The 16000-nt window shown below is 39.7% G+C and overlaps 1 protein-coding gene across 2 annotated transcripts in view; it reads right to left on the reverse strand.

Moving 5' to 3' along the window:
- The window catches only part of acot7 (acyl-CoA thioesterase 7), an 83431-nt gene that overhangs the window by 12091 nt on the left and 55340 nt on the right, over positions 1-16000 (reverse strand). For both annotated transcript variants that reach the window (XM_088332117.1, XM_088332116.1), the window contains exons 7-8: positions 15011-15127; positions 11520-11704 (exon numbers count right to left, since the gene is read on the reverse strand). In XM_088332117.1, the coding sequence (XP_088188243.1) occupies positions 11520-11704; positions 15011-15127 (302 nt within the window). The remainder of the gene's footprint in view (positions 1-11519; positions 11705-15010; positions 15128-16000) is intronic.

Consider the following 16000-nt stretch of genomic DNA (forward strand, 5'->3'; position numbering starts at 1 on the left):
TGTGGCTGACCTAGGGACGCAGTCGTGTGTTATCAGGGTGAACAGCAAGGGGCTCAGGACACAGCCTTGGGGGGAGCCCGTGCTGAGGGTGATGACTTCGGAGATGTTCTGACCAATTCGCACTGACTGTGAGGAAGTCCAGCAGCCAGTTCCGCAGCCAGGAGTCTCATTTTGTCTACCAGGAGATCGTATTCATTCCGCCCGGATCGTCCAATACATCTGTCTGACAGTATCCTGTTTTTATAGTTTTTGAGTATCTTGTTCCAGACTAATTGTGATGTTTCTGTGATGAGTATATTTTGAAATGGTCATTATGTCTTAAAACCTAGGAGTTGAAACTTTCCAATGATATGTGACATGACGTAATATAGTGACTAGTCACATTGTGATGACAAGACTTTGTTTATCAACGTTCCGACGGCCTGCTCGTTTTCCATCATGTCGAGGTAGGTCTCACCACTCACTGTTGCTCTTTCAAAGGAAAATGTCCAGTAGACAGCTTTCTTCGACTTAGCACAAAAAAGTAAAGCGTGAGGATTGATAACACCGATCATTTAATATACACCTGATCATTTACGGATAATTATTGTTTTTTATGCAGGTTGACTAATTATTTCAAAGCCTGTTGTACTGTGCTGCCCAGGGAATCGACCTCCTCACTTGAAACAACTGCAAATCATCTTTCCCAATTGAAATGAATAAAAAACACCATTAATGCTGGTATAAAAAACGACAAGTGAATGTTGATGACATATAAAAACAAACACACATGCAAATGAACAATTATCAAGTGGTTTAAAAGTTCTACCACGAACATTAAATGTCTCATTAACTGCCAGGATTCCAATGTCAGACTAATTACTGCGTATATGTTCAGCTAATTGGCTGTCTCTGTGTGCCCTGCGACTGGCTGGCAACTAGTTCAAGGTGTCCCCTGCCCAATGCCCGAAGATGGCTGGGATGGGCTCCAGCACCCCCGCGACCCTACTGAGGATATACGGTGCAAATAATGGATGGATGGATTTTGTCTAAGTGTACTGTAAGCACCCAATTTTGACACCTCAAGACAAGTACATAAACAGTAACACATATCAAAGATATAGCTCAGGTCAAAACTTTCTTTGTAGAGGATACAATTAGGTGTCTATATAAGGAGTCCATTTGCCAAGGAGCAGTAATTCTCAATTATAAATTAAACAATAATAACAAAAAAGTACATATTAAAGGGTAAAGGCCATGCCTGTGTCTTATTAGAAAACAGTCATATAAAAACCCCTACAATAATAAACTGCAAACATGAATGTATGGTATTTTATTGTAAGCTTTTTTTTTTTGCTAGTTTTTTTTTTTTTAAAGCAAAGGCTAAAAATTATGTACTATGGGTACGTTTACCTAAAGGTGATAGTCAAATTGAGCTTAGAATTCAGGTTTCTGGACAATTAAGAATACTTTAACTCATTTATATTAGTAGTGATGAGTTACCACCATTCACATAATGTTTGGGAATAAATCATTAGGGAGGGGCAAAACACGAGTGATGTCTTCACACAAATTGTTGTTTTTCCATTTAACTTTTCACATAAAAGATAATTGTATCCAAGCCAAACACTTCAATTAATAAAGTATTGTAGTTATTTCCTCTTTGCTTCTAAATTACGATTTATAGTTTCTGCTTGTATGTTGTTTTCCAGAAGCACGGACTTACTCTGTATATGTGTAGATATAACTTTGGTGTATTCACAGTACTGACAGAAAATAAAAATAAATAAGATGTTAGTGAGAATGGAATTTATGCATAAAGAGGATTTTTATGTAGTAGTAGAAATACTCTCTATCACTTTGTCATGTGCGCAAGGGATGGGAGAGCTTCAGATCAGTCGCAAGGCTCAGCATGTGTATAGGCTGTTGTAATTGTACGGACTTCTGAATTCAAGTCAGTCCACGTTGAATTTTGTTATGAGAATGTTTTTGTCGCACTCCTGTGTATATGTTTATGCAAATTTCATTCAAATTGATTGCTGCGCTGGTTGTTTAATATTAAGAGTTGCGGACACAATCGAGTCACTTGATCGTGGCACAATGTGTTACTTCACGGTACTGTACATTTCCCCGCTGGTTTCCTTAAATTTTAGAACTGGACGTGAATGAGTTCATTTGTATGGCTGTTTAAGCCTGTGTGATAGAATACAACATAAAGTAGAAAACCGAGTTGAGTTCTTCGCTTGAATTTGCGCATGCTGCTTTTAATCAGGTGTGCTCTGTAGTCCGAAATTTACGGTAGGTGAAGTTTGTGTAGCAAGTTAGCTAGTGCTAGTTTGTATGATAAAATACACTACTGCAAGACAAAGGTTTTATTTTTGTGAAGGGAATGACAGAAAATAATTGAGAAGCATTAATGTAGCCTAACATAGGCATTGTTGAAAGATGGACGCCATTCAATCGCCTACAGAGAAAGCATCCCTTATTAAGACTTTTTTATGATTCCTGGTTTCCAAAACGTCTCATTTGGGGCCACTTAATAAGTCAAAATGCCTGAATCAACTCACAACTGCCACCTACCTCACTCAGCAATTTGGTGCCTCGATCTTGACAATCACAGTCCACCAAATGATGTGTCCATTACTGGAACAAGGCTGGTAATACGTTGGAGGCTATTTTTCCTCATTGGAGAATAGAAGTATAATTTAGAAAAAAAAGAGTGGTTGCACGTGCAAATCCTTGCCATCATCTAATTCTCACGGGAAATGGATGTCGCCGTCCTGTTTCTATCCATTAAAATCCCATTGCTTTTGTTAGGGTTATCATGAGGTGTTAATTTGACAGATGCATTGCGTCTTATTCCCTGCTCATCATACTGAATCTCTTTGTGCGCAAAGAGAAATCCATTTGGTGCGCAATCAGTAATAGAATTTACGTGCGTGCAACATCATTTTTGTTGTCAAGCATCATAAGAGGAAGACTGAAATAACAGAATGGGCCGTGTTTCTCACCAGTATGACCAAGATAATGTATCATTGTGCACGGTCGAACAAACATTTAGAAGTGTTGTTATTTTTCCTTTCAATCAGTGCTGTGCTCATTTCTAACATGATTGCAACAGACAACAAATGCACACTTTCCATTCAGCACACTACCCGAATCTCACTTGCGCAGCTTCCATTTACACAGATGAGGATGAATTATTCAAATCATCGGCCGAGCTCGTTTCAGTTGTTTTGCTTCTCTTTTCATCAAATGAAGGCGTAGTGATACATTAGAGCAAAGGAGGGCTATGATGGCTGCCGTCGCATGCATTTAAAACAAAGGACAGGAACGGTTCATTGGCATGGGGAAGAGTCTATAATGAATGCATGAAGCTTGAAAACAAAACCCCAAGCAATCGTGAGCTTGTGTCAAATGGAAATGAAAACAGTGGCAGGGGCTTTTGAAAACGTAGGCCAGCAACAAAAGCAATGCGGTGTTTCCAACTCTCACCAAAAATGCGTTCCACCCAAAGCAAAGATCACACACTGAAACTCTGAATATACGACAATTAAGACGTTGGGTTTTTCATTACCAAAATAATAAACAGAAGTAGTTTTGTATGGTTAGTCTTTCACTGGAAAAACATATAGTTATCTGCAGCAAAATAAGAAGAATATTACTTTAAATCAGGGGTGTCAAGCTCCTTTTACTTCGGCGGTCACACGGCAGGCCTAGTAAATTCATGGCCTTAGCTAGATGGCTGGAGGTCTTTTTGGAGGCTCGCGATTAAATTATGATTCAGAGATGTTAGATTTTAGATCAGGGGATGGTGTAATAATAGTCTGTGGTTTGCAATAATCTGTGGTGTGCGCAGCCCTTTGAGACTCTTTGTGATTAAGGGCTATACAAATAAACATGACTTGACTTGACTAGATGTAATATTTGATTTAACGAATATTGAGAGTTTTTCCCCCCTCAACAATTCTTTCCTTAACGAGTATTTAATCCCTCGTAGTGTTTATTAACTGTGCGTTTGTAAAAAAAAAAAAAAAAAAAAAAAAGCTAAACCACATTTGATTGGCAGGAAGACACCTAGATTGCGCGGTAGGAACACCGTTACCACTGCCATATGGCACCTCCACACCTTGAACAAACAAGTAAAGTTAAAAAAAACTAATCTACAAGATGTAAAGATACTCTTGGGACCTTTTGGGTCTCTGTGAGACTAGATGGAAAAACTTTGCAGAAATGAAAACTGATGAAGGCCAGGTTTTCTACTAGAGTGGAGAAGCTAACAAGCACATTTATGGTGTGGGATTCTTGGTGAACAAAAAATCAAGGCCTCGGTATTAGGATGTTGCCTGATCTCAAGCAGGCTAATTTCAATATGTCTCAGTCCCTCGCTGTACAACTTCACAGTCATCCAGGCCTATGCACCAACCATAGACACAGTAACGAACAAACTGAGGACTTTTATTCCCAGCTCCAAGACATCATAGACAAAGTGCCAAAGAAAGATATCATACTGCAAGGCGACTGGAACGCCCAAATTTGTGTTAGTGCTCATAAGGACAGGAAAACATGTGGAACAAGCTCTAACCTCCAAAACCATGATAGAGGCCAACGGCTCCTTGAACTAGCTAGCCTCAACAACTTGGTGCTGGAAAACACTCTTGGCAACGAGAAAAACTCAAGACGAATGAACATGGTACCACTCGGATGGTATCTGCCACAGTCTGTTTGATTACATCATGATTCCACAATGTTTCAAAAGTAGAATCAAGACAGCAAGCACACGCACATATACAGGACCCGATGTGTGAAACAATCCCAATTTGGTCATGATGAAGTTCCGCGTTCACCTACAGAAGGTCAAAAAGTCACGGAACACATTGATCAAGTTTTACCTTGAGCGACTGAAAGACCGACAAGTGGTCGAGAGCTTCCAGGCCTTCATCGGTGGAAAGTTTGCCCCTTTGCTCGCCTTGGACGATCATGTCAAACCCTGACCAGCAAGTTGTCAGAGACAATGACTGAAGTAGCAAAATAAATTGTAGGAAAACACAGGAAGAAGATAAAGCCATGGGTTGCAAATAAAATTCTCCAACAGAGCAACACGAGGAAAGAACTAAAGAAGAATAGAAACAGCCCTGGAGGATCAGTCAAGTATAGAGCAGCCAACAAGAAAATTTGAAAAAGCTTGAGAGAAGCAGAGGAGTAATGGATTGAAAACCAATGCTCGGAGTTAGTAGAGTTCCTCAACAAGGACAATTTGAAGAAAGCCTTCCAGATTCAAAAAGTCAGCAGCTAACTGAAGAAGAAATCATGAATAGATGGACTTAATACTGATCCAAACTCTACAACCACCCGACACAGGGAGAACATGAGGTCCATAAGAATTGGCCCAGGCGAAAGTGATGACTTCCCTATCCTCAGAGAAGTAGAGGCAGCAATTAACTCACTGAAGAACAGAAAGGCTCCTTGAATTGACAACATCCCATAACAACTCACATGAAATGGGGGTGAGCAACATAAAGGTATGGTCAATATTGGGGCACACAACATCACCAACCTACGTTTTGTTGATGACATTGTCGGATTGGCAGGAGACGAACAGGAACTCGGAGATCTGGTCAATCGCCTAGACAAAGCATCAACCCCGTATGGGATGCAAGTAGGCACAGAAAAAAAAAGTAATCACCAACTATCCACAAAATATCACCACAAACATCACCATCAACCACAAAGAGCTAGAACCTGTCACCATATTACAATATCTCGGAGGTGTCATATCAGAAGAGTGGTCAGAACCAGAAATCATGGCCAGGATAGCTCAAACCACAGCAGCACTTGCCAGACCTAAACTCCCCTTGAGGAAAAGAACATAGCAGTGAAATCAAAGATCAGACTCATACAAGTGCTGGTTACTTCCAGCTTTCTGTACACTTGCGAAACATAGACTCTCACAGCAAAACTGGAAAAGAAAAAGCCTTGGAGATGCGATGCTACAGGAAACTTGTGGGCATCAGCTACTAAGCCCATTTGACAAACAAAAGGGTGCACAACCCCATCAGAGGGGACATTGGACCCTACAAAGAACTGTTATCAACTTTGCACGGACGGAAACTTCAATGGTCACGTCACAAGATCATCAGGATTGACAAAGATAATTTCTCTAGGGTACATACCAAGGAGGCAGGAGGAGAGGAAGACTGAAAAACATCTGATTCAAAAACATTAAAGGAAGGACTAGTGCCAACTTTGCCAAGACCCATGAACAGGCTTCAGACCGTCAACAGCGGAAAAGAGTGCATCCTCATTGGTGCCTCGATGACCCATTACTACCACTGTGGTAGTAAGGGAGGGTAGTTTGGTAGGATAAAAACAAAATAATAATCAATATTTTTAGAACAAAAGAAAGTTAAGCACATTCAAGGTAGTATTTATTCCAATTATAACTCATTTAATTTAATTTTCTATTTAAAAAGAACAATCATTCTTTAAATGAGCAAAATTATCTGATATGGCAGATTGATAAAAAAATTGCCCTTATTTACATAAAACATATCTGGCACATACATTTCCATGCCAAGTGGAGGTTTGGTTTGGATTCCTTAACCACTAGGGCCACCATTTCCTGTGGAGAGTCTAGCTTGGTTGCACCCATTCCTTTCCCAGCCAACAAATGTTTCCACCCAGTCCACCAGAGATCTTACGCGTGCTAACCACTGCACTACGGAAACCCACAATCAATTGTACTCGTTTTGAGGTATATTTTCCTAATTTTACCCCATTTTTCCCTTGTTTTTATGTTCCTCATTTATTGCATCTCACATAAACCGTTTCTTAAAAGTTGTATTATATATTTTTTTCCTAGATTTTTTTCTTAAAATAATCATTATTGTCTTTTCTTATTGTAAGTGTTGTTATCAAAAAAATGTTTTCTTATTGTAATGGATTCTTAACTTCACAGTACACTTGAAACATGAGATAAGGATGCTTATTTTTCTAATTTTACTCAAAATAATTGTTTTTATTGTACAATATTTTCCCGACTATAAGTCCCACCTGAGTACAAGTCTCAACAGCCTAAAATGCATAATTAAGAAGAAATAAAAATATATTAAGTCCTACCGGTGTATACGTCGCATTTTGGGGTGTGATTTGTTTGAGAAAATCCAACATCAAAACCGTACAACTCATATTGACAAGATAATTTTAAATTAAAATAAAAAAGAGAACATCAGGCTGAATAAGTGTAACGTTACATCACTGAAATGCCTTTTAATGTCAGTAATGACATAACATATTAAGAGTTATTAAGATAACTCTAGCATGAAGAAAATGCTTACCAAACTATCAGTTTCAGTCACAATCCCTAAATCCAATGAAATCTTCATCTTCAATCTCACGGTGGACGAAGCAACGCTTCCTCCTTCCAGATCTACGTCACTTATGTCAGACTCATTATCACCTCTACTTTTCGCCAGTCCCTCAAAGTTTCTCAACAACTCCAAACTTTCTTTCTGCTGCTGGACTACTGTTTTCGGCTGCATCTTACACTATTTGCAGCTTGTAATCTTCAGAATATGATTTTCTCTTATGTGCCATTATTGTTCAGCCTTTTTCAGTTGTTTTTTTAAATTATCGTTGTTGTACAGAAAAGTGACGTTCCTGCGTGAAACGCCACTAAAACAACTCCGTATCTTATTTTTAGGGAATGTATTTAAACAGTAATCCACAGAGCATTTGCACCTTGTCTAGAAATCACTTTTAAGTAAATTGAAAATATATACTTTGGGGAAATGACGCCTTATCTTCTAAACGCCGTGTTTCGATTGGTAAGAAAAGGCGGTACCATTTCACCAAAGTATATATTTTCAACTTGCTCAAAAACGATTTCTATAAAGTATACAAGAGGCAAATGCTCTGTGCTTTACTGTTCCATTACATTTCTCCCCAAAATGAGATGCGAAGTCATTTTAGTGACGTTTGCGAGAGTGATGTTTGCGAGAGTGACGTATGCTAACTGGGTTGGGGGGAGCAATTTGGGCGAAGGGAGGGACATTTTTGGCACAAAATGGCAAGGTTGAAATTATTAACACAGGCCTAGAGCACTCTCTTGCAGTTAATGGTGCAAATAACATGTGAAATTATATACCTGTAATAATAATTTAAAACTCAATGATTTCAAAATGTGTTAATAATTTCACATATAAGTCACACCCCCGGCCAAACTATGAAAAAAACTGCATACTAATAAGAAACGGTAGTTTAGTGAATGATAGAAAAATTGAATATATTTGTTAGCTTTCAGTAAGTTTGATTTAATTCACGAGACTATATGCGTCATTTAAAAATATTTCATCATTTATTGTTGGCTCGAAGCTTAATTTCTTATTTGGCCCTTTCTTTAACTTGACTTTGACACCCCTGAATTAGCCAATTCCCTTATAGTATTAACGTTGAGTCAAATTCTACAGAGTACTAAGTATCTGAACCTTGACTGAATCAATCGATCAGCTCGGTAAAATAACATCAATGGATGTCCACATGATTCCCTTGGTGGAGTTCAGGTGAAAATTGGACTGCTGTGGGAAACCTGATCTTCTGCATATGAACTCATGAGCTAGATAGAAGACAACTCACTCATTCAATGACTCTTTTTTGCAAGGATGTCTTACACACAAATATCCACATGATCAACAAAACAGTATGGACATTAGAAAACCAAGGTGGGAGACAGCCACATGTAGGGTATGGACACATAGGGACAACGACTGAGTTCCTCATCAACCAATGGACAGTGCCTTGCAAAAGTAATGCTCGCTAAAAACTTTTTGACATATTGCCGTGTTCCAGGCTTTAAATGTTTATACAAAAAAAACAGAAAATATTTTCTAAGAATCAACAACAAGTGAGACACAATCATGAGAAGAAACGGAATTTATTTATTATTTATTTTATATAGTTCTCAGAAAAAAAAAAAAAAAAGCAAACATTGCAAAAATATAGGCCAACTTTTGAGTTAATACGTTGCACAACCTCATTTTGCTGCAAATAAAAAGTCAGTTGTTTGAGCTGAGAGAACAGGGGTCAATATTTTTGCAACACCTACTGTTCAGTTTTTTCATTGTAAATATGATTAAAAAAATGCTGAAATAATTTGGTTCCACTTTACAATTTGTTTTCTCATGTTTTTGATTCCTAGAAAATAGTTTCCACTTTCTAGCTTTAAGTTTGAAACATGAAATATGGCAATAGGACAAAAAGTTCTTGGGGGGTATAATACCCTCAATAGGCACTGTAGGTTGAACACCAGGATATTTTTTGTATTTTTTGTTGGCCCATTTTTAAACAATAGCCAAATTTCTCATTTGAACAGATGGCGTGTACACACAAAATAACAGAAAATGGACGAGGGTGTTCTGCACACCAAGCTTCAACAGCAGGTGTTCCATTTGCACTCAGCAGGTAAACACAGCAGCTTTGTATGCAGATAGCAAGTCCAAAATTGCCCAAATATTTAGCAAGTGCTCAGAGATCTTGTTAGAGCATTTGTAGTCCACGGTGGCTTCCTCACCTCAATACAGCACGCAGGGGTGCTCGTTTCAACAAAAGAGCTCAAATTAGCCAAAATAAGGGCGCTGTGTTATGTGGGCAGGTGATTGCAACGAGGAAAACACAATAATTCTAAAGTCCATTGCCACAAAATCAACTTTAGAGTACCCGCGGTACAAGTCTAAGTCTGGTGCCGTGTCTTAATATTCACTTTTTAATTGTTTTTATGTCACACTGGGATGTCAATATCCACAGTAAGATGGGTTCTTAAACTGGAACTCCTCAAGACAATCTGCAGTCTGAAATCTCCGCCTGGTGTCCTGGGCTACGCTCACGAGGTCCGGCCAGGCTCAACTCAAAACTCAAACCGCGAGACCAAAACAACAATGGCGGATCTGCCTGACGAAAAGTTTGGAGTGCGGTAAATCTTTGTTAAAAAAAAAAAGTAATCGGGTAATAATGATAATTTTGTGTCAAAAAAGTTGCGTCCAGGGGACACACGTTGATTTGATACCATGCGTCCCCAGCAAAAATGATGCGTCTAGGAGGCAGGGACGCGGGCAAACGAGAACACTGCAACTATAAGGGAAATACACATCTCAGCCTCCCTGGTAAGGCCTATTGTGGGGGTACCGGTGGGGAGGGTCGGTCAGGAAGATGAATATCAGATCCAAGAGGAGCAGTGTGTTTTTTGCCCAGGTCGTTGAACAGTGGAACAGTTCTACACCCTCTACAGGATCCTTGAGGGTGCATGGCACTTTGCCCATCCAGTCTGCATGCGTTATGTGGACTTGGAGAAGGCATTCGGCCATGTTCCCTGGGGAGCCATATGTAGTTTGCTTTGGTAATATGGGGTACGGGACAGTCTAATTAGGGCTGTTCGGTCCCTGTATGGCTGGTGCCGGATTTTGGTCCGTATTGCCAGCAGTAAGTCAGGTTATTTTCCAGTGGGACTTGGACTCTGCCATGGGTGCCCTTTTTTCACCAATACTGGTCAGCATTTTTATGGAAGAAATTCCTCCCTCCAGCTAAGTCATGGAGGGGGTCCGGTTTGAGAACCTCAGCATTGCATCTCTGCTTTTTGCAGATGATGTGGTGCTGTTGGCATACGCAAGCCATGATCTTCAGCCCATACTGGAGCGATTTGCAGCCAAGTGTAAAGCGGCCAGGGTGAGAATCAAAACCTCCAAGTTCGAGATCATGTTACTCTGATGGAAAAGGGTGGCATGCCCTTTCCCAGTTAGGGATGAGATCCTGCCCGAAGTGGAGGAGTTTAGGTATCTCGGGGTCTTGCTTACGAGTGAGGGTGGAATGGAATGGAAAATCAACAGACGGATCGGTGCAGCATCTACAGTCATATAGACCATAAACAAGTTCGGTAAGTGTAGAGCCGCTGTTCCCCTGCATTGAGAGGAGCCAGCTGAGGTGGTTCGGGCATCTAATAAGGATGCCTCCTGGACAGCTCCCTCTCCAGGCGTTTCGGGCATGTCCCACCGGCATGAGGGCTCGGAGACGCCCAAGACCTTCTGAAAAGACATATGTAGGCTGGCCTGGGAACGCCTCAGTATCCTGTCGGACAAGCTGGGCAAAGTGGCTGGGGATAGGGATGTTTAGGCAGCTCTGCTGAGGCTGTTGCCCCCACAGATAAGCGCTATATAATTGATGGGTGGATGGAACAATGGGTGGATGAATGGATGGATGGATGGATCCACGTGTTCTAGGGCTCATTACAGATACAATTTGGTGACTTTGAAATGGAAAGCAAGACAATATAAACTATGCAAGGAAACGAGTTGGTTTCTGTTGAATATAATTAACTAGTATTAATTTTTTTTACTAAATTGCAAGCAACCTTTACTGAGGGAATACTGGCCGACAGACAGACGGACATATGTCTGAAGTACACCCGTCTCACTTCTAGGATAATGTGAAAAGAGTGTATATTGTAACACAGCCAGTTTAAAACTTAAAAAGTCTGTAAAGATGGTACCAACCTTCAGAGGTGAAACTGGTAGAGCTTTGCCAAACTTATCCAGTGAAATAAAAGTGAAAAAGGCAGAGACCGCACGATAGCTGACTTTCTCGGAGTCAATCAGTGAGGAGGAATGAACAACCACTTCAATTTCCATGGACTTGTTGCTGATAAAGGTGAGACGGCCTGTCACTGTCACCACACAGCCTAGACAGACAAGTTGAAAAAGCCCAAAAAAAAGAAACTAGTGAGTAAACTGATTCACTTTAATGAAAATAAGCATTTTCTATGTCCTGTCAGTGGGTGTTGTTTCTTTATTCTTTTGAATGCGCTCATGAGTTATTCCTGTGGGTTGCCACGGAAACATGGAAGAAAGCCATTATCCCTGCAGTCTGAATTTGAAGCACAAAAACTACAAGTACAAGGAAGATAAACACGTATGTCCATTCTGCATAAGATTTGTTTGTCACGTTGTATAGATGTAGAACATACAGTTCTAACTCATACTTAAGTGGATTAAGAAGGCCCTTGATAATGACCCCATTTTCCACACTATGAGGCGGAATGAATTATAGGGCGCACTACCAAAAATGTGTTTTTTTCATCTATATTTTATTACATACTGTGCACTGAACTATATGGCACGTGAAATCGAGACTACAGTAAGGGCTACTGTGCCGTTAGGCTCTTTTTACACTTACAGTATAAATTAATGCAAAGATTGATCGGCTGGAATCAAGAGAAAAACGGAAAGGCATTACCCCTCATCTCATTGTCATACCGTTTTTACACGCTTGCCAGAAACACTGATATGCATAGTGCATTCTGTGCTTTTTTTTCACCTGTGCGTTAATAATGTGGCGGTTTAATATTAATACATATGTAAGAGCTTGTATAGTTTTTTGTTGAAATACTTTGTTTTCTTCATACTCAAACATTTGTTGGTGAAGAAGTGAGAGTACTTTAACGCAGGGGCCGGGGGACAATTAGAGCCCACAGGATGATAGTATTATTTTCCCACGAAATGTCGCCGTATTCTGTCGTGCCAAGAAAAAAAGAGTGCTAAAAGCACAATGGAAGAAGACCAATATGGAGACTGAAAGTGACCAACATGCACGCAATAAAAGGAACGACAAACAAAAGTAAATTAAAACAAAATAAAAATGAAAAAACAATAAAAAGGAGACAAATAAAAAAAGAAAAGAAAAAGGAAAAAAATATTTATTCTTGTTTTTGTCTTTTTTCTTTTAAATTACCGTATTTTCCGCACTATAAGGCGCACCTAAAAGTCTTAATTTTTTTCAAAAGCTGACCATGCGCCTTATAATACAGTGCGCCTTATATATGGCTCAATATTAAATCACAAGGTCTCGCAACTTACGCAACAGCCGCCGACTCAATTTTCCCCCGAACGTGGAGTAGTCCGCGGTGTATGCTGGGATTTATATACCGGCGTTTCATTGGGTAACCAATGTGTCAATCATCATTTGAATCGATCGCTATTGGCTAAAGTTATTCGGAGCCTCGGATAGGCTAGAGGGCCGAAACAAACCCTGCAACTGGCCGAAAAAGATGTGTCAATCATCAGTCAAATCAATCGCTATTGGCTGAAGTTATTCGGAGCCTCGGATTGGCTAGAGGGCCAATACAAACCCTGCAATTGGCCGAAAAAGATGTATCAATCATCCGTTAAATCGATCGCTATTGGCTGAAGTTATTCGGAGCCTCGGATTGGCTAGAGGGCCAAAACAAACCCTGCAATTGGCCGAAAAAGATGACTGAATAGCAAGCTTGCTAAACTACGGCATAAAGAAACATGTTTCATTAGTCTGTATTTGTAAACATTTTACTCTCCTGGATTTACTACACTCACGCATGTAAGAAGACCATGACTGCGTATCATTATTGAACGTGAGAACTTAGGTGAGCTATGCGGCTTTATATTTTCCTGGTATCTTGTTTTAGAACGATCTTGATGTTGCTGTGATGAGTTGAGTGAATTAAACTCAATTCCAAGTGTTTATTGTCATATGCACAGTAAAGTTGCGAGCAAAAAAGAAAATAGAAACTAAGGAATGTTTGGCATTTCTTGAATCCCAAGACTTTAACCTTCCGAATGATATTTGAAATGATGCATTTGAGTGACATCGTACGGGCACCGCATCCGCACGTGTCTACGACACGTATTTGCTTCTTTGCAAGCTTTGGGAATGTTAAGGGGGTAATCAGTTTGACTGAATCATCTGACTGTTTTGTCGACGTTCCCATTGTAGCGCCTTATCTATGGAAGATATAGGACCAAAAACTATTTTTTCGGGGTGCGCCCTATAACCCGGTGCGCCCTATAGTGCGGAAAATACGGTACTTTCTTCTCTTTCTTTAATTTTTTCTTTTTTCAATTTTTTTTGTTTTGTTTTTTATTACCCAACTTTTCTTTTCATCCCCTCTTTCCCTTTTTGCCTCTTTTTCTTTTTTATTCTTTTCTATTTGCTATTCCTTTAAATAAAACATGTTTCCTTTTTTTTTGTCTTTCTCTGAGAAAGGCCGGGTTAAAATTGTAAAAAAAGGGGGTTGTTCTTGTTTACTTTCAGTATCACTTGTTTGAGGTCTTCCTTAGACTCATATTTGGTTGCACTACACATGACAGTGAACATTATTGGACAAATACAAAACCCTGTCCATTTAAGAACAGCGGAATATTTTCTTTGGGAGATCCCTTTCAGCCTAACCTCACCCGGATCTTTGTTCAATTGAGTTTGAGACTCCGGCTTTACCTATCAGAAATAACTTTGCAAATCAGTGTTTCTGGGACAATAAGTAAAAGTACTATGATAATAATGCCAATATCATATGTCACTTTTACTTCTGGTAGTCTAGTAGAAAAAAGGTTGGTGGTCCCAACACAACTAGTCGGGTTCAATTCCCCTTGCATACATTGATTTGCAAATGTTGTCAGCGATGTTTTTTTGATTGACCAATCATGAAATGAAATGAAATGATCTGCATTTATATAGCGCTTTTCAAGTCAATGACTTCCCAAAGCGCTTTACATTGTGCTTCACATTTCCCAATAGCGGCCATGATCTGTGCAGCCATGTAAGGCGCTAACCTGCTTATTGGGGGTATTGGGGGTTCAGTGTCTTACCCAAGGACACTTCGGCATGTAACACGGACAAGCCGGGATTCGAACTGGGATCCCTTAATCCTAAAACGATCGCTCTACCTCCTGAGCTACTTCCGCCCCCAATCATTGACCAATCATTGCTCAATTATTGCAGAAATGCTGTAGCATACCATAATGGCCTCGTTTGTTAACGCATGGCTATACTTAGTGTAGGCATTACCAATCTTATCCACCCTATTCTGCAGCATATAAGGTGCACCAGGTCATAAAGTGCATTTTAAAATTTCTTGAGAATTGGGGGTTTTCTAGGTGCGCTTCACAGTACGGTATTTATTTGAATCAATTTTCATAGTTTGATATCACGATAAATGAAAATCAGGCAAGAAGACCTTTCTTAATCTTGCGATGAAAGTTGATGGCGTCCACAGATGCGGTGACGATGTTGGTGTTGCAGTGGCGTCCTGCCACAATGCCTGCAACTTCGTCCATCAGTTTCATGGTCACACCTGCACAACACAACACACAGTACTGAAAGAAACAGTCTGATATTTATTTCAGGTGATATTTCACTTTTAAGACCATGTCAAATAATTCAGAAAGCCTACAGGGCGCTTTGCCAAATTTACATCAAAAGTTAATTCATTTTTGAAAAGCTACAAAGAAACAAAGTGAGAGTGCTATGAAATCTACAAATTATAAAGTAGCACAAATGCAGATGCAGTCATCCAAACAACAAATAAGGATTAGTCGTGGAGGTTTTACACATGAGCAATAAGGCTCCAGGTTAAATGAGTAGTATGGCATTTCTATTGAACTTCTTCCTCCGCATGTTCGTTTAGTTTCCAGGTTGTTAGACTGTCAAAAACAAAAACTTAAATGAAAAGTTTCTTTAAAATTTTATCATTACAGAATATTTTGGCCAGAAACGAGCTACAGGAATATGGCTTGGAGAATTCACGAGTGTGAAGACCAACATGGCTGTCACTTTTATACTAGGGGGTGGGCCATGACAAAAACTCAAGAGGTAATGGAAAATTCTTACTCCACCCTGAAAGAGTGAACTTTAGTAAGAGAACAAGGAGTAATTGTCCGAACCGGTATCAAAAGTAACTGATGTTACATGCCCATTCTGGCTACAAAATAAAGTTAAGATGATAGAATGGCTGAATAATTACAACAAATAAAAGTAATAAATAATTAAGTTAATTAAAGGTTCTGTGCGGAATTTGAAACTTTGTTACTCTCTGCTGCCCACTACTGGTTTAAAGCCATAAGACTTAGTCAGCTCATTCATCAACAACGTACATTTCTTAGAAACTGTGGCAATCGAAGGTCCCATCCAATAGAGCAGGCTGTATTGGGCGGGCAAAAAGGTTTTC

This window comes from Urocampus carinirostris, chromosome 3 (genome assembly GCF_059441175.1).
Source record: "Urocampus carinirostris isolate Australia breed hairy pipefish chromosome 3, RoL_Ucar_1.0, whole genome shotgun sequence".
NCBI classification, from domain to species: domain Eukaryota; kingdom Metazoa; phylum Chordata; class Actinopteri; order Syngnathiformes; family Syngnathidae; genus Urocampus; species Urocampus carinirostris.